Genomic DNA, 18,002 nt, shown 5'->3' with positions numbered 1-18,002 from the left:
CTCCACAAAGTCTGTTTTTTTTTTTTTTTTTTTTTTGATGGAGGATGTAGACTGTTGGGATTGGTGCAGGTCCTACTGGTAAAGGGAAACAAGCTTTTAGAACAAACAAGGGAGAAACTGAAGCAGTTTTAGAGAGTAAATAGGGCCTGTCACAGGGCATGGCCCCGAGGAAGGCAGAAAGCAGGTGGCGAAGAGACCGTAGAGATGGTTGGTCTTGAGTATAGCCTCATTACCTCCTGACCACTGGGAAGTGGTGGTGAGGGGCGACAAGTTAGTGCGACAAGTTAGTAAGATGAAATGGTCCAAGAGCCAAGCTTTTCAGGATTTTCTCCTACTTTTCCTTCTGCAGCCCACTCAAAGGCAAAGGCTCCTCAAATTCTGGGCATAAACAAGGGCTTGATTTAGGGAGGCAGGTTGGCCACTGGAGCAGCTCTGGCTCTTTCCCTTTGTGAAAAGGACATGTGGCTGAGTGAATTAACACTCAGCCAGGAGTGAGGAGACCTGAGTTTCCATGCAGCCTCTGACAAAGGGACCGGCAGTTATAGGTAGAGTGACATTTATTCATGGAAGATAGGTATAGATTGTTTTCTCAGGGGAGCCTGAGAAGCAACCTCAGGGAGAGAGTGGGGACTTGGCCCGAAGAACTGACCTATTGGGAGGTTTTAGCTAGGATCTGGAGCTGCTTCCTGATCCTTGGCACCCAGGGCCCTGTGGCTGGTGCTTTGTGTTTTGGTTTAGAGAAACAGGGTGGGAAGGCAGAGGGCAGGTAAAAGGCAGAGCCTCTCTGGGCACTCAGGTTTTTCTGTTGGTCTGATGTGGCTGTGGACTTTGCAATAAACAAGGGGTTCAGCTGTGCAAGTTGAAAGTCTTGAATAGTTAACTCTTCTGGGTTCTCAGGCTCTTTCCGGAACCTTGTAGGCCCTTCCTCCTCATTAGTCTTAAGTGCTTCACACACAAAGAGAACCTTGTTCTTCAGCTTGTTTTGGATCCAGGGATCAATTGAGGCCAAGACAGTTAATGTTTCTTGTAGCTGCATTGAAACAAAGGTCCTATGGCTGGCTCACTTCAGGCTAAGCCTGGGAGCGGAGGGGGTGCCTCGGCGAGAGGGGTGCTCTGGCCACAGGCCACAGTGGCCCCAAGGAATGAAGTCAAGGGACAGTGTCTGAGGCTCATTTCCCCTTTCCTCCCTCCTGACAAAGAGCAAGTGGTGAGGATGGGTGGGAGAGGCTTAGAGGAGGGATAGAGAAGTGGAAGAGGGGAGCGGGAATGCCTCACGCTGTTCTTCACAGCCTGGCTCTTTTCTGTGTCTAGCATATCCAGGAGCAAGTGGAACACCTGTGGGCTGCGGATCCCCAGGACGCCCTGGCAGAGGCAGAATGAGAGTGACTAAGTAGCCAGCCTAGGAAGATGCCCCATCTGTGCTCTTTTCCATTCTAGTCCCCCTCTGACGACTCTGTGGCCTGCAGAGAGGGGGCGTTATGGCTCCCCCGCTGAGGTATCCCTTTCTTTCCCTTTTGGGGCCACTGCATTGGGTTCCAGCGCATACTGTTCACCAGGAAGAGTCAAGACAATTCCTGCAGTATCTAAACAACGACTCTCATACCCATCTCCTGTTGGAGGTAGGTGCCTCCAATCCTGAAAAAGAGGTTACCCCTGAATTCCTGGTAGGGCTGGAATTCTAAAATAAGCCAGCAAACCTCCCCAAACTTTATAGCCTTTTCTGCCCCTGAGTAATTGTGCTCGGTTGCCTAATCCCCCTGCCATCAAGAGAGAAGCAGAGCTGGCCTTACCAAAGAGATGACTGCTTCCTGGCGTGCAGTGACATTTGAGTTCATCAGTTGCCTATGTAGAAGGGAGTAAGTGTGTTATCCAATTAGAGGGTAGGGGAGGAAGGCTGGTTGGTTGTTCTTGCAGCCCAGAGTGAGTCGGGCATAAGGCCAATGAGAGATGCTAATTTCATCAGTTGCTCCCTCTTGTTACTTGGGTCAGGAAAGGGGCTAGGTAGGGAAAGGCAGGTACTGCAATTTGCCAGAAGGCACTGAATGACAATTAGGACACACGTCTGTCCAGAACTCTACCTTTTACAGATCCCTTTCACGTCCTCATCTTAATTTGGGCTCTTACATTTTATAGCAACCCTGAGTTGGTATTATCAGCCCCCTTTTACAGATAAAGAAAATCCTGGGGGTCAAAGAGTGACTTGGCCAGGGGCATGGGCAAGTGAGAAGTAAGACCTGGGATCCGAGTCTCAGCTCTCTCCGACCCTGTGCCCCTTTCCCACAGCCTAGGATTTGGCTCTGGCAGCTCCCAGCCTGAGCCACTCACGCCTCCACCAAGTTCATCATCGTAGGCTTCATCTTGAGGTCTTCCACAATTTCAGCCACAGCCTGCCTCATAGCCTGAAGAAGGATTAAGGAGGGACAACAGAGGAAAGGAATACGGAGTGTACCTTGAAGTGCTCACAAACCTTTACTGAATGTTGACCTTGTGCTACATAGGGTCCTTGCCTTGAACTCTTGGTCTGGTAGGGGAAGCAGACAAGTGAGTAGGCAGTCACCCGACTGTTGTAAGTGTTACGACTGAACTAACTATAGGGTGAACATAGGAGGGTCTCCTCAGTTCGGGTACTGGCAAGATTTGCTGGAAGAAGTGATGCCTCAGCTGAAGCCTGAAGGGTGAATGGCAGTTAACCAGTAGAGGGCTGGGGGTGGGGTGGGGCATGAGTGGAGGGCATGTACAAAAGCTTAGAGGCTTAGGGAACAGAAAATATTTCAGTTTAGCTAGGTGACCACACTGAGACTCTTCAAAGTGGGGCACTGAGGAATTACACTGGGATAACAGGTATAAATGAGGACACGGTCATTTTAAGCATAGCTGGTGTGTGGCCCTGAGCAGGAGTGGGGAGAGATGCAGCTAGAGAGGGAAGCAGGCCTTGGGTGGTGAAGGACAATGTAAAGCCTTCCTGAGGGCATTGGGGAGCTACTGAAAAGTTTTATGCAGAGGTGAGACAATCTGATTTACATTTTAGAAAAATGTCTTTAGAAGTGCTGTGGCTGGTTTTGTAATAAGCTACAAAAAGATGAAAGCAAAGGAGCACGGAGGAAGGCAGCGTTCATTCTGTTGGAGGTGATTTGGGAAAGGTTCCAATAGGAGGTGTTTGGACTGGCCTTGCAGGAGCAATCACTGTGACAGAAAGAAGGAGGGAGGAGTGAATAATAACATGAGGCAGTTTTGCACCTTGCAGAGGGACGAGGGATGACTCGGCATTTTTCGCTAAGAGAACTGCCTGACCAAAGGCAAGGTGGCTTGAAAACGTGGGCTGCATTAGGGGAACAGGGGAACAGGGAGTGCATTAGTGTCTTAGAGTGAATATGATACTTTATGGGCAGTGTGGTGGGAGCCAAGCTAGAGGAGGTCTTCAGAGAAGGGAGAGGAGGCGGGTTTGGGCTCCCTGGGCTTGGGACCTTTGGTCTCACTTACAAGGAAAGGTTCATTATATGTCTTCCTCCAGAGCAGGTCAAATGTGAATCCCTCCAGCCCTTGTGCCTGGATCTTTTCCAGCCCAATGGTCTTGAGCATCTGGGTGGCTTCAAAGCGGTGCTGAGAGCAGAGGTGGGAAGGTATGAAGGATAGACTCTTCCTTATCCCTCACCCTTGTGCTATGCTGGAGAAGGAAAGGTCCTAGGCAGTCTGAGAGCTTACCTCCAGGACACTAGAATAGCACAGCTGGTCTAGGATGGCCCTGGTGACTGTGGGTGTGTGTACATGCATCATCTTGACCAGCATCCTGAGTGCCTGTGGGAGGCAGGCAGGGTAGGGTGGGGTGTACAGGGCCAAGAGGCATCTGGATTTTCAGGTAGGCTTGAGGGCTGAGCCTAAAACTGGGGAACAGATCGGGTCCATTCTCCTGCCTCTTCACCTTTTGAGTGAGAACATAAGTTCATGTGTGCACATAGGTGCACATTTATAAATGAACACTCATACAAATCAAATATATACAGACACATGTACACTTAGGTCTGTGTGACCCCATACTCATGCACATGCATATTCACAGACACACAGAAGGCTCCGCGGTGGTCCCCGCTGAAGCTTCTTTTCTCTGGTTGAGTATGACGGCCCCGACAGTACCGAAGTCAGCACCAGCCCCTGGTTCCCCAGTGCTCCCCAGGGAGCCTAGCCTCCTGCCCCTCACACCTTCATCTGCTGGGTTTTGGACCCTTGGCTCAGGCACTGCAGCAAGAACTCTTGGGCCGTGTTGCTGCAGGGCCTCAGGAAACCCAAGCACAGGGCTGCCTCCACAGCTGCTTCGTTTGATGACTTATTTATCAGCATCTGCAGCACAGGTACCAACTTCTCTTCATCCCCGACTTGAGTCCTCTGAGGGAGACAAGAAGTGAAATGGGCAGGGGGCCTATGTCTTCAGCCAGGCTTTGTTAAGAGGGCAGTTCACTGCTACTTCCAGAGCATTGTGCCTCCTCCCCAGAATAAATCTCATGTCCTCAGATTATTTTACCCACTTGCTCTTATTTTTGCTGTCCTCTACTTGCTCCTAGGTCTTAACTCCTCATTTCTGTATGACTTTATCTTGTGGATGGATGAATGTCACTCTCTTTAACACTTCTAATTCCTGACATTTAAAACATATGTTATTTTATCCTACTCCTGTTCTCCAATAATCTTGTCCTTGTCCTCCATTCTGTGTCAGCCATTAATTTTCACAGAGAGGTTTTTATCATTATCCATCACTGTAACTTCTCCGTGACCTCCATTTCATGGACCCCACTCTCTGACCATCACCTCCTATCTTTCCAGCACCTCCCGATGCCAATAATTGTTGGACTCCATATGGATTAACAGTCCACTGAGCACCTTTTCATTGCTCCTCATTTTCTTCGCTCTCTACCCAGCTTAAACTCCATGGTCCTACTATAGTCACTTGCTTGCCTCACTGAACTCCTTTACCTCCTCTTGCCTCATTGTAGTCAGCTGTGCACTCATTCTGTGCCTGCATTTCCTGGAGAAAAGCACGCAGTCGTGATGACTGATCTTGCTATATTTTTTATTTTTATTTATTTTTTAAAAAGATTTTATGTATTTATTTGACAGAGAGAGAGGCAGCGAGAGAGGGAACACAAGCAGGGGGAGTGGGAGAGGGAGAAGCAGGCTTCCTGCTGAGCAGGGAGCCCGATGCGGGGCTCGATCCCAGAACACTGGAATCATGACCTGAGCCAAAGACAGATGCTTAATGACTGAGCCACCCACGCACCCCAGACTGATCTTGCTTTAAATGTGTGAGCACAAACCTGTGTAGACCCTTAGTGCTATCTAGTAACCATACTGTTTTTCCCTGGGCAGTTCTTTTTCCTGCCCTCCTGATTCACACCCTGTCCTCTGGAACCTCCATTCCTCCATTCTTAACTCTTAGCTGATGCCCTTGCTTCCTACTTTACTGAGCAAATATAAGCAACCGGAAAAGAAGTTCCAGAGGCACCTACCATCATTTCTGTCCAACACCTGCACCCATATGTTCTTCCCTCCACTTATTACTACAGACTCTGACCATATGTCTAAAGTCAGTCTTTCCACTCGTGTTAGAGCTCATCCCTTCTCACCTAATCACAACTCTTTCTTCTCTCTCCATAGTTATCATTTTTCTAACTACTGGACCATGGAAACATGCTATTATTTTTCTTTATTCTAAAATCCACTCCTGGTGCCAGCTACAGCCCTTGCCAGCAAAACTTGTAAAGTTGTCTGCTTTGCCATCTCTAATTTCTTTCCTCCCGTTCACTCTTAAACTTCTGTCAGACCTACACCACTGTGACCCCACCAAAATTGTTCTTGAGATAATCAAGGATTCCTACATTGTTAATCTGTGTATCAGTTCTCAGTCCTTATATTATTTGATGTCGTTGATTTGTTTCCTTTCTTTGATGTATGTTCTTCACTTGATTTTCAGAATACCACACTGTTGGGTTGTCTTCCTACCTAATGGCCAGCTGTCATTATTCACTGGTTCTTCTTCTTCTCCCTGAGCTCTTAATATTGGAATGAACCAAGACTTCATACTTGGTTCTTAGTGCTCTCATTTAATTGAATGACATTAAATGCTGTCTATATGGTTCAGACTTCGAAATTCAAAATTGTACAGCAGCTTTACCTGCTGTCTCCCTTCGAGGTCCAGTAGACGTCTCAAACATCACTTGTCCAAACCTGTACTTCTGATATTACCTCCAAACCTGTTCTACTTGTAGCTTTCTCCATCTTAGTTGGCTTCATCCTTGTTTCCTCACTGCCTTTTGTACCTCACAGTCAACCTGTCAAGAGTTTTACTAATCCCACTACAACTACTGTGCTCCGTGCCACCACTATATCTCACCAGGATTGCTTCAGTAGCCCTTAATTGGTCTTTCTGCTTCCACCTGATGCTCCACCCCCACCTCCCATCTTTTCTGTACAGCAGAGTGAACCTTTTGAAATGTAAGTTAGGTTATGTCATTGCTTTGTTCCTTACTTCATGCAGAGTAAAAGTCCAAGTACTTGAAGTTGTCCAGAAAGCAATGATGCAGTTAGTATGACCTAGTCTAGTAGATCTAGTTGATCTGGATCTAGTATAATTGAATTTCCTGTTAACTACTTTGACCTACCTCCATTTTCTGCTACTTTCTCTATTTCCACTCCACTGCAGCCACACTGGCCTCCTTGCTGTCCCTGGACCATGCCAACCACGCTCCTACCTTAGAGCCTTTGCACTGATTGGCCCTTCTGCCGGGAAGGCCTCCGCTAGGATCTCTGCAAGGCTAACACCTTCACCTTCTTCATATCTTTGCTCAAATGACACCTTCTAAATGAAGCCTTGCCTCCCTTCTGTGTTTAAAACTACAGTCTAGTCCCATCCCCACTTGGCATTCCTTGATCATCCTTACCATGTTACCTAATTTTTCCTCTGCACTTGTCACCTCTAACATACTATATAATCAAGTTTACTATAATTGTATTCTCCCCAACTAGAAGGTAAGCTCCACAAGAGCAGGGGATCTTAGTCTGTTTGGTTCACTGATGTATCTTAAGGGTCTGGGACAGTGCCAGGCATGTGATAGCTATTTAGTATATATTTGTTGAGTAAATGGATGAATGATGACTCTGTTTCACACAGAGCAGTGATGGGGTCAAAGTAAGAGGGCCCTAAAAGGGAAAAAATTTGAGTAGTGTTGCAGACTCTCTTGATCCCTTTCCCTTCTTGAGAGAGGTTTTTTCTTTAGTAGGTTATTTTAGGGATGATAATGGTTACCATTTAAAAAGCATAGGCATTGAACGAGGTGCTTTACATACATTATCTCATTTAATCTTCTCAACAGTGCTATAATTACTGTCTATCTTATTTGTTTACTCCATTAATGAATTTTTATTGAAATATAGTTAACATACATTGTTGTGTTAGTATAGTTAGCGTACAGTGTTCTGTTAGTTTCTATTTAGTGATTTAGCAGTTCTGTACATTACTCAGTGCTCATCATGGTGAGTGTGACTACCTCCGTTTTGGAAATGAACAAACTGCGGCTCTGAAAGCCAGCTTTTCAGGGGTTTTTGACTCCTAAGTGGCCATGCCAGTGCTTCTATTCAGGGAAGCTGTTCCACAGGGAACTTTACAAGGACAGTGTCTTCTACCATCAAGGCTAGGAGCTAGGTTAACAACCCCAGCCAGCACCATCAATTACCTTGTCCTACCTGCCCCAGTTACTGACTCTCCTCCCAATCACCTTGTCTTTGGGGACAGCAGCCCAGGAGTTGAGAGCCACTCGTAGCCCTGTCAGAGAATCCATCCTTCGCCCCTCATTTTGCCCCTTCAACTGTGTGATGAGAACCTGGATCACGTGCTTATTCAGGCAACCTGGACAAGGGAAGGTCCTCAGGTCAGGGCAGAGCCTCAGGAACTGTTCCTCTCTGCCAGGATCCATTTGACTCCACTGTGCCCTCAAGACAGAAGTTCTAAGTACTGGGTCCCGAGGTGTTGCCCATCCTCCCAGGACGCTAATGCAGCTGGCTGAGCATGGCTGCAGTTCCAGGGGCCCGCCCCCTCTCTCCCGATCTCTTCTCCTTTTCACCCCACTTTCCTCTCTCTGCCCACAGTACCTAGGCTAGCTCCCAGATCCTGCCAAATGCTAGGTAGAAGTGGGTGTCCTTACCCAAAGGGGAAAGGGGCTGTACTGCTTCCTTTCTCACTTTCCCCCACTCCCCTCCCAGGGAGGGGACGTACTCACCCAGTATGGCCAGGCTTCGACAGGCCTCATACTTCACTTTCTCTGGACCAGTTTGGGCCTGATTTAAGAGGCAGGTGGTGGAGATATGTCATAAGATGATGGAATGTCAGAGTGTTAAGAATCATCTCAGCTTAACTTTTCATTTACAAGTGAGGAAACCGAGGCCTAGAGAGTGACCTGTCTACGCTTAAACACAGAGTACGGGCAGATGGTGCAAGGGAAGGAACACAACTTAGGAGTAAGACTTTTGTTCAGATCCCTATCTGGTATCTAGCAGCCCTGTGGCCTCGGGCCAGTCACTTGGCTCACTCTCAGAGCTTCCATTTTATCATTAGAAAAATGCAGATACTACTGCCTGTTCCCAATTCGTAAGATTTAAATGAGACTATAGATACGAACGCATATTCCCTATTATAAATTGGCATGTAAGCACGTGGCATTGATTCGGTTAAGGTGGAAAATGAACTCAGTCCCAGTTCTTTTCTGCTTTTCAGTTGAGGGTCTTTTCTGTTAGACAGAGAGGACCTCAGATTCCCCCAGCCCCATCAAGCTGCCCTTCAAGGACGCCAAGGGCGTGAGATGGGGCATGCCGCACACTGGCAACTCTCTCCTCACTGCATTCAGCCCAGCATCCTTGCACCCTGGCGAGCTTTGTCTGTGCCCCTGTGCCCATGCTCGACATATCTCAGACCCTGTATCCTCCTCTCGTGAGTTCCATGCAGCCCCAGACTCACCACCTGCTGTAGTGCCTCTATGACAAACTTGTCACTGATGCCCAGGCACCCCAGAGCCTGCAGGAATAGGGGTGGAAGAAAGGGAAGAGAGCTCGGACACCACCCCCATGAGTTACATCCTCTGGGCACAGCTGGAGTTTTGTCTTGGAATACCACTCCCCCTCCCCCATGCAGCTTTCTACTCCCCAGCTCAGCCAACTCCTACCTGTGGCCATGCTCCACCACCTTTGCCACCTCTCACCTGTGCTGCATACAACTGCTCATGCTCTCTGGGAGATTCCAGGCTTTCTGTGAGTTCCTGCCCATTCAAGGGAGCCGGTGGAGAGAAAGGGATATAGTTGTAGGACTTCAAATGGAGAGGAGCTCATCCAACCCCTTTTCCTTTCCTCCCTCCGTTTTGTAGGCAGGGACTGAGGGCTGAAGGATAATGTGAGCCCAAGGTAAGGGCACCCACTGAAAGGGAGTCTCCCCATTCTCCCTCCTGCCGTGGTCCCTGACCTTTAATCTTTGCCACTTCAGGGGGTTCCCAGTAGGGTCTGAGGGCTTGGGTTCCATCTGAGATTTTACAGTCAACTTGCTGATAGGGAGATGGAATTTTTGGATGGGCGTGCTCTCTTTGAATTGCCTGTGTGAGAAATTGCACAGCAGCCTTGGTCCCCTTGTTCCCTCCCTTACACTTCACGAACTTTCCTCTGCACTTGGTCCTCAGCCAGCTCAGAGATGGGACCAGAGGAAGACAGATGCCCCTCCTCCTAGCCCAGGCTCCTCTCTCGGATCTGTTAGCTGGATTTGCCCCACCCCCATCCCACTTCTTCCTTCTCCTCCCTCTCTTTCCTAGAAGGTATGAAGGGTGTGGAGAATAGGGAGGGGCAGAGCACACCTAGGGGGATCTCTCATTTTCCGCAACATTTTCAGGGCCTCCCGTTCTTGTCGCTGATCATACAGAGTGTGCCAGTGTGTGTAGATCTCAGGCTTCTTGAAGTAGCAGTAAGGCACTGAATCTGGCTTGCTTGGGTGCTGCCTCCAGCACTCTGGACTTGGGGGAAACTCTTCCTTTGGCATCTGGGAGGTGTGAATGGCACAACAGTGGCAGGGAATATTCCTTAGCCAGGAAAAGGACCAGGATAAGAAGGAACTAGTTGAGAGGGACGCCCTTTAGTCCCTCATCTCAGCTAGACTCAGACCTCCTACCCATTGTGTGACTTGCACAACTGACTTCACCCACCAAGATCTCAGTCTTCTCATCTGCAGAATGGAGCTTGTCCTTTCTGTACCCCTTGTTGTGAAGAACAAATGAGGTAAAGATTGTGAAGCCCTTGTTGATCTGTAAACCAATCTGAGTACACCGTTTGGTTATTTGAGGATCTCAAAGCACTTTGAAAAGGCCATCTGGGCAAGGAGATGAAAAGGCAAGGGGTGAGGGATATGTGGAGTGAAGAGGGGAAGAGACAGGCTACTGCCCCTTCCTTCATTCAGGCATGCAGCAGATACTCACCGAGCACCCGCTAAGTGCCAAGCACTGTGCTACGTGCTGGGGAGGCAGTTATCATCCCTGCCTTCATGGGACTCAACAGTTTAGTTGGAAAAGCAGGATTTTCTTAAACAATCTCTGTCTTAAACGGTCGTGAAACTGCAGCTCTGATTGTAGTGGAGGGGTGTTGGTGGGTCAGGGGACTTTCTCTGCAGATTTGGCTAGAATTCACTCCTATCTCTTCTCCAGCCTTTGTCAGAGTCAGTTCTCTGAGCAACAAGGCAGGGCTTCAGCCAGTGGTTTTCAATGTGGAGATTGAAAAGATCATAGTAAAAGTTGTCAGGTGATGGCCATGGTTTCAGAAAGTGGAGCGTTGACTCACAATGAGTTGGGTTGTCAGATTTAGTGAAAACCAAGCAAATAAAAAACAGGCCATCCAGGTAAATTTAGATTTTAGGTATTGGATACCATATTTGGGACTTAATTATACAAAAAATTATTTATCTGAAATTCAAATTTAGTTGGGCATCCAGTATTCTATCTGGCAACTCTATGAGGATCCCTGTGTTAATGAAGAAAAATAACTCCTTATTAAGCACTGCCCGCATAGCTTGGGCCTTACAGATAGTATCTCATAGCAACCACAGTGGAGCGGGACAGGGGTTGGCCAGTGACAGAGGACGCTCCTGAGGCTCAGGGAGGGGAAGTGACTTGTCCAAGGTCACACAGAATTAGCGGCAGCCCCGGGGATGAGTGTGAGGGTTCTTTGACCTGGCCTTAAAGGAAGGGGCAGTCTGCTCCCACCTCAACAAAGCCCCCTGGGGGCAAAAGTTAGGGGTCTTACCTGGTAGCAGGACAAGGGCAGGTGGACAGGAGCCATGACTTTTCTGAGTTCTGTGGTACAAATGGTGGGCTAAGAATCATCCATTCTCCCGGCATTCATTTATTCAGCATTTAATAAATGCTGCATGTTAGAATTATTTGGGGGAACTTTTAACCTGCCTTAGCCCTGCATCAGACTAATTGAAACCGATTCTCTGGGGATAGGGCCTAGGCCTTTCAGAAAGCTCCCCAGAGGATTCTAATGTGCAGCTGATGGTGAAAACTAGTGGTCTTGTTCAGTGGTTCTTAGATGTGAGTGTGTTGTAGGATCACCTGGAGAGCTTCTTAAAACCAATTTCTGGCACTCATCCTGAGTAGGGATTCAGTAGATCTGGGGTGGGGCTGGGGATTTGCTTTTCTAACAAGATACTGATGCTGTTTGTCCTGGGACCACACTTTGAGAACCATGGCTCTAGCTGATGAGACAGAATTGTTTACTAGTGATTAACAAAGGGAGACAAATGTGAAGATACAGGCACAGGTGGTCCAATGAGGCCCCTAACCTGGCTGGGAGGATCAGGAAATGTTTCCCAGAATCTCAGTCTTTAATCCACGTAGGGGTTAGCCAGATAGATAAAGGGGAAGAGCATTAGGCACAGGGAACAACTTCTTTCAAAGACTGGGAGGTGGGGAATTGGGTAGAGAGCAGGGTGCAGATGTGGGAGTGGAAGATGGGGAGAAAGATGTCCCATCTTTGAGGGTCCTGGAGACTTACCTTGAAGGCTGTGGAGAGCCACCAAGTGTCTGGTGGCCTGCCCTGACCCTTCCTGTGGATTTGCTGAACTCACCAGACCCCTGTCTTGGGAGAGGGAGCCAGGGAGCTTTTCTTTTCAGGCCCCACCTCTGACTCTGTTCCTGTCTATTCTAGCCTCACCTTTGGTCCTTTCTGGGTATTCCAGCCATGGGTACTTGAACATCGACCTGGAGATGTCAAAGATATCAGCTGATTTTTCATAGGCCATCCTCCTCTTCTCCTGGTGGGGCCAGAGGGAACCCAGGCAGGGCAATAAGGGCTTTTGGGAGCGTGGGGGCACAGTTGGGGGAAACCTGTCCTCTCTGGCACAAGGGGAACTGGTAAGGAGCTGGGACTTCTGCGGGTAGAAGCTTCTGAGTGTTGAGCAACCAGATCTCCTAGGTAAATGGAAGACTCCAGTTCCATTCTTGAGCCCCGCCCCCTCAGCCCCCACCCATGGCGTCTCCTGGCCTGTGGCCTTGAGCTAGTCACTTTACTTTTGGGAGCTTCAGTTTCCTCATCTTAAAAGTGGGAAAGTCATGCCTGTGTGGGAGCCAGAGGGGCTGTGGTGAGGCATGCATGGGAAAGAAAGCCAAAGCATTTGGTGAACTGTCAAGCACACATCAGCCCATGGGAGGGGCAGGGGTGGTTCTTAGGATTAGTCATCAGGAAAATGGCAGGAGCGGGAAAGCCCCTTTTAGACACACACCTCCCTCCTTGGCAGCAAGAGACTGAGCTCTTCTCTGTGTGGTGGGGAGCTGCTTTCCGTACCTCCTACTTTTGCATATGCTGTACCTGCTACCTGTCAGGCCTTCCCTACCTGCTAAACTCTTTCTCCAATCTTCCAGACTTCATTTAAATGTTATCTCATCTCTGACGTCTCTTTTCTCCCCCAGGCACCCTGCCTCACCTCCTTCGGTGGTGTCATTCCACCCCTCCCACCCCCCACTCCCACTCTCAATGGGACCACAACAGGTGCTTTTGAACAGTTGCTTCCCTTTATGTGTTTATCATATGTTTAATCTGCCTAAAGTTAAAGATTGTGGCTTGTGGCTCATTCACCTCTCTACTCTCCCCGCCAACCTCCCGTGCCTGGCATAGTGCCTGGCACACAGCAGTGAGCTCAATGTGGCAAGAAAACCTGGGCCATCAGGCCATCAGACTCAAAATCACCAGTAAACCAACATGTACCCTGATGTGCTGCACTGAGAAACAGCATCACCCATGTGGTGTCCCTGCCAGAAATGTTTAACCTGAATCGAATTATGAGGAAACAACCAAGCAAATCCAAACTAGGGAACATTCTACAAAGATTTGATCTGAACTCCTAATAAAATACTTGAAGACACACAAAAAAGTCTGCTAAAGAACGCTAAAAAGACATGACAGTTAAATTCAATATGTAGCTCATTGCTTAATGCTTATGAGGAAGGAGGGTTCCCGAGGAGGAAAGCAAACCAGGAGCCAGCTTGGTAACTGCGTGGAGAGTTTTAATGGAAAGCTGATTTCTCACATTTGCCAGTCAGCCCTCCCCAGTGAGGGGCTGAGAGAGGAGCTGTGGCCACAGGACTTTACCGAAGGAGCCGTCTTCCTCCCTTCTTCGCCTCCAGAGGCAAGCTGACTTCCTTTCTGATCGCAGAGCCGGGGCCAAAAAGCTGAGGGGCCTGAAGCTCAGAGCCTAGAGACTTCGCTTGTACGAGGCAGAGCCTTAGGAGCTCTTGGCGGCTTTAGATGGAGGACGCTTTTACAGCTGCTGCTGGCTGGTGGAATCTGTGCCCTCCCAGGACAGGGTGGGAGTAGGGGCTTGAGGGGCATCTCCCAAGCTGGTTTAGGGCGCAAACAAGAAGCACTAGGGAAGTCTGCATGAGTTCAGGTTCAAGACGCCTTCCATCCTAACTCATCTCCAAAGAGTTGATGTGGTCCCGCACCCATTTCTTCTGTGGATCGGCACACACCTGGCGGTGCTTTCGGGTGACAAAGCTGTGGGACAAGAGGACGGTGAGACCTGGTGAGCACCCAGACAGCCAGTTTTGGGGATGAGGTGGACTGAGCCACAAAGGGGATGATGATGATGGTACTGGGGTGGGGCATTCTTGGAGCTCCATAAGGTTGGGTTTGTAGCTTTTAAGGAAAGGATATTTCCTCTTCTGTTGGGTAGTAGGGCTCCAAAGCAGATCTGTGTGCATTTTAACCCCCACACAAACCCGTGCAGCCTGGAGAGCTAAGGGCATATGGAGCCTGAGGAGTCCAGGTTTGAGCTGGTCAACCACTACTAGCCTTTTCTCAGTGCTTCTCGGTTTCGGACCCTGTGCTGGGTGCTCAAGATGCAGAGAAAAAGAGGTGTTTTCTAGGAACTGAGTCATGGTTCACTAAGTGAGAGATAAGAAGTGGTTAAAAAAAAAAAACAGGTGCGATTTGGTTTTAGATGATACAATGCCTGGCACAGGGCAGACACTCAACGAATGAATACATCTGTGTGTGTGCGTGAATGACGACATTGAGTCTTGATTTCACCACTCATTAGTGGATTCACCTTGGCAAATCACTTAAGGCCTCTGAATCTATTTGTTTACCTCTTAAAGATAGATAGAAATAATTCCTACTTTGCACTGTTGTTGTGAGACTTAAATGAGATAGTATGGTGGAGTTTTGGAAAATACCACACATGTATTGTTATTGGAATGTTATGGGATTCTTCTTTAGGAGGGATCAGAGCAACATGATACCAAAGGTCCTGGTACTGGGCTTCGGTGCTCAGAGAGGTCAAAGGCACTGAGGTTTAGCTGTTGTCAGAGCACTTCTGCCAATTAACCCCGCCAGAACGTGGAGGCCTCTGGGAGGGAGAGGCCTGACCTCCACAGGTGTTGATAGCATGTGTTGGTGGTTTAAAAGCCTGTGGCGCACAGGCTCCATCCAGTTGCCTGCCTCACCTCTTTGCTGGAGGACGGTTCTATATGGGAGAGACCGTGGGCCTAGAGAGCAGTGCTGCCGATTAACTTGTTACTCTTGGGCCAGCCCTGTCTACTTGAACCTTTCCCCTTTTGGGTTCTTTAGGATGTTTTCCTGCACCTGTATGAGCCCAAATGTTTTCAGACAAAGTGAAGGCCTAGGTCGTCTGGTGAGAATGAGGATTTCTTGGTTTCTTTTCAGGTTCTCTCCTGGATAGTGTTTATTCTCAAGGAAGCTGCTTCCCCTTTTCTGAGACTCAGAGCCACTTGACCGTCTCTCTTTCTTCCATTCTAGTGTGCAGAGAAGAGAAAGGGAGCAGATGGAGTATTCTGGGCTCTCCTGCCTCCTAGTGTTTGTTTGCTTATTTGGGGTGGTGAGGGAGCTTCTAGACCTAAGCCCCTGCCCTTGTTCAGCCACGAGTCAGACAGGAAACCCTACAGACTTGCTATCCTCCCTCCTTGGCCCCCTCAGCCTGTGACCAGGAAGTCAAAAGGGCAGGAAACGAATATCTAGGGGTGAGGGTTTCTCAGGGTTCCATTTCCTCCTAAAGAATGTGAGACTGAGGAACAACCCCTCCTGGCTAAGTTTCTCTCCCTGCCCCCATTTTGGGGACCCCCCTACTTGTCTGACTTCTCTCCTGCCTCTCTTCCTGACTCTTCTCCGGAGCAACCCCCTCCGCCTGCCCCTTGAGAGCAGATGTTCTCAGAATTGCTGCCCTTTTCTGTGTTTTTCTCCCAAGTCTCTGGGCCTAGGTCAGGCACAGTGCAGGGGCTTAGTGGGTGTTTATTGAATGAGCTAGTGAATGAACTGCATTCCCTCAAGGTTTGTCACTTCTAAGTATATATTAGTACATTTGGAGAAGGAGGAGGAGAAGTTAACACTTATCAGGCACCAACTGTATGCCAGAATATATGCCAGTTTCATTTTTCATTTCATTGTTCTCTCTTTGACCCAGTGAAGGAAGTACTCTTTCACTCGACTTTGCAGATGAAGAAATGGAGGCTCAGAGAGGTTAACTGCTAGGTCCAAGCTCATGCAACTGCCAACTGGCACAGCTGGGATTCTGACAAAGGCTGACTAGCTCTGGAGCCAGTGCTCCCCAAGACTCTGCTAAAGATGACTGCTGTCCTCTCAGGGGACCCTTTCCTCCTATAAAAGAATGTCCTGTCTCTAGCCCCAACGCTGTTTCCTAGCTGCCAGCTCCTCTTCTCACTCTCCCTGCTGGACATTGCAAAGGGTTTTTGTGCTGGTACCTTGGCTCCTTCCTCTTTAAACAGCTCTTCCTTGAGACTTCGGGGTGAGGGGGTCCGCACTTCTCTAGCTGTCTGGTGTCACTTAACCCCCTCTCGTCCTTGCTCCTGACCTCACCTCACCTGCCGGGTCTTGCTGACTCCACCTGTGACGGTTTCCTACCCCCTCTCTCCTTCCCTTCCCCTTCAGGTCCTGTTTAGCCTCAATACCGCTCACATGGATAACCATACAGCCTCTTAACTGGACCTGACTTTCTAGGCTTTCCCTGTGCCAGCTCGTCTCCCTCGCTCTAACGCTTTTGCGTCATTGTGCTGACACTCAAGGTCCTCAGTGCTTTTCTACACGGGGACGCTGCATCAATCAAAGGAGAGTCCTGGCAACATTCGCGCTGTCTCATGTACCCAGTCCCCCGGGTTTTTCTCAAACACCTTTTGCAGCAAACTTCCCTTCACCTCTGAGGCTGGATGTGCTCCCTCTCTCTTTTTGTGATGTTTTTTTACTCAGGGTTACTCTAGTCCTTCTGCATCTGTCTTTTCCTTGTATTAGATTGTGTGTGCCACGAGGGCAGGGATGGTGGTTTATTCATCTCTACCTGCCTGTAGCAGGTGCTCAAAGAAGGATTTTTTTTCTTTTGAAAAATATTTGTTTTCAGAGATCAAATCAGTAGTGCTAAATATTACCACTATACTTTGAAGGACTTACCAGAACAAAAGGCAATTCTGAATACCTATAGCTTTTCAAGTGTCACAGGAGCTTTTGGACTAAAAAAACTTAAACGTCTGCCTTCAGCTCAGGTCATGATCCCAGGGTTCTGGGATCGAGTCCCGCATCAGGCTCCCTGCTCAGTGAGGAGCCTGCTTCTCCCTCTGCCTGCCGCTCCCTACTTCTGCTCTCTCGGTCTCTCACAAATATAAATAAAATCTTAAAAAAAAAAAACAAACAACTTTGCCGTTATATAGGAAACTTCATGATTACCCCATTTTCACTCTTTAAGTCTATTATCTTAAATTTCTTAAGCAACTATCACTGTCGACCTTTCTGTATAGAAAGAGGAGGCTCCAAAGACTGGCTCTATCCCTCACTTACTGTGCGACCTTGGGCAAGTCACCCAAACTCTCTTGGTCTCAGATTCATTATCTGAAACATGGAGAGAATTACACACACCTGTAAGTGTTATGAAATTTGGGGATAATCCATGTAACACATTTGATACACAGGTACTTTCTAGGTGGTAGACTTAATTTTTTCAGATGTAATAGTTTGCATATTTAAAGGAGAATCTCATGTCATTATCTCTTCACCAATTGATAATTTTCTTTTAAATACACCTGACTTTAACTAGGGCTCTGACCTCTGACCCCCCCTCTTAGATCCTCTGAGGTTGTAGGTGGATTCAGTTGGCTGTGGGGTATGGGGGAATGTGGGGTTCTTAACTGAAGAGAAATGACTGTCGATCTTTCTCCATGGTGGGGCATTGTAGGTCATGTTAAAGTAAAGGTTACACTCCTAAAGATCAGAGACCTGACCCAGTCCGTCAGAGTGGGGAGAACTGCCCCGAGAACCCCTTGTCTAATCTTCTGTGTGATAGCGGGTGTGGGGGGTATCTGAAGCTACAGAGGGAGGAACTCTGGCTATTTAAGCAGCTGGAAGATGGGTAGGAGTGGATAGGGTACCCTCTTAGAGGGCTCCTGTGGGGGACTGGCTCTGGGACAAAAGGA

General features: G+C 48.4%; 2 protein-coding genes across 3 annotated transcripts in view; both read right to left on the bottom strand.

Moving 5' to 3' along the window:
• On the bottom strand, positions 1-12,313 carry HEATR9 (HEAT repeat containing 9). Of its 2 annotated transcripts, none has more exons than XM_040640976.1 (15): positions 12,226-12,313; positions 11,314-11,363; positions 9,879-10,060; positions 9,676-9,688; positions 9,240-9,296; positions 8,999-9,055; positions 8,265-8,322; positions 7,764-7,894; positions 4,198-4,380; positions 3,703-3,795; positions 3,481-3,600; positions 2,326-2,399; positions 1,791-1,842; positions 1,276-1,362; positions 1-1,030 (listed from the first exon to the last, which is right to left on the bottom strand). In XM_040640976.1, the coding sequence occupies exons 1-15, from the start codon at positions 12,311-12,313 to the stop codon at positions 650-652; spliced, it is 1,626 nt and encodes a 541-aa protein (XP_040496910.1). In that variant the 3' UTR covers positions 1-649. The 2 variants fall into 2 exon arrangements, with proteins under 2 accessions (XP_040496910.1, XP_008693635.2); XM_008695413.2 differs by lacking the exon at positions 9,676-9,688 and adding an exon at positions 9,497-9,623.
• Positions 12,314-13,845: 1,532 nt separating this feature from the next.
• The window catches only part of CCL5 (C-C motif chemokine ligand 5), a 5,888-nt gene continuing 1,731 nt past the window's right edge, over positions 13,846-18,002 (bottom strand). Inside the window, exon 3 of the mRNA XM_008695414.2 lies at positions 13,846-14,064. Within this exon, the coding sequence (XP_008693636.2) occupies positions 13,977-14,064 (88 nt within the window). The 3' untranslated portion in view covers positions 13,846-13,976. The remainder of the gene's footprint in view (positions 14,065-18,002) is intronic.

The sequence above is a fragment of the Ursus maritimus genome, unplaced genomic scaffold, assembly GCF_017311325.1.
Source record: "Ursus maritimus isolate PB19 unplaced genomic scaffold, ASM1731132v1 scaffold_24, whole genome shotgun sequence".
Taxonomy (NCBI): Eukaryota; Metazoa; Chordata; class Mammalia; order Carnivora; family Ursidae; genus Ursus; species Ursus maritimus.
Note: the sequence above shows the minus strand (reverse complement) of the source record. Positions and strands in the feature narration are given on the sequence as shown.

What these genes read in the sequence shown, in the direction of transcription:
- HEATR9 (XM_008695413.2), bottom strand. Translation starts at nt 12,313, where the DNA reads ATGGCCTATGAAAAATCAGCTGATATCTTTGACATCTCCAGGTCGATG. An exon ending in ATACCCAGAAAGGACCAAAG is followed by an intron (nt 11,364 to 12,225) that starts GTGAGGCTAGAA and finishes TTTGTACCACAG; the next exon opens with AACTCAGAAAAGTCATGGCT. An exon ending in ATGATGAACTTGGTGGAGGC is followed by an intron (nt 1,843 to 2,325) that starts GTGAGTGGCTCA and finishes CCTTCTACATAG; the next exon opens with GCAACTGATGAACTCAAATG.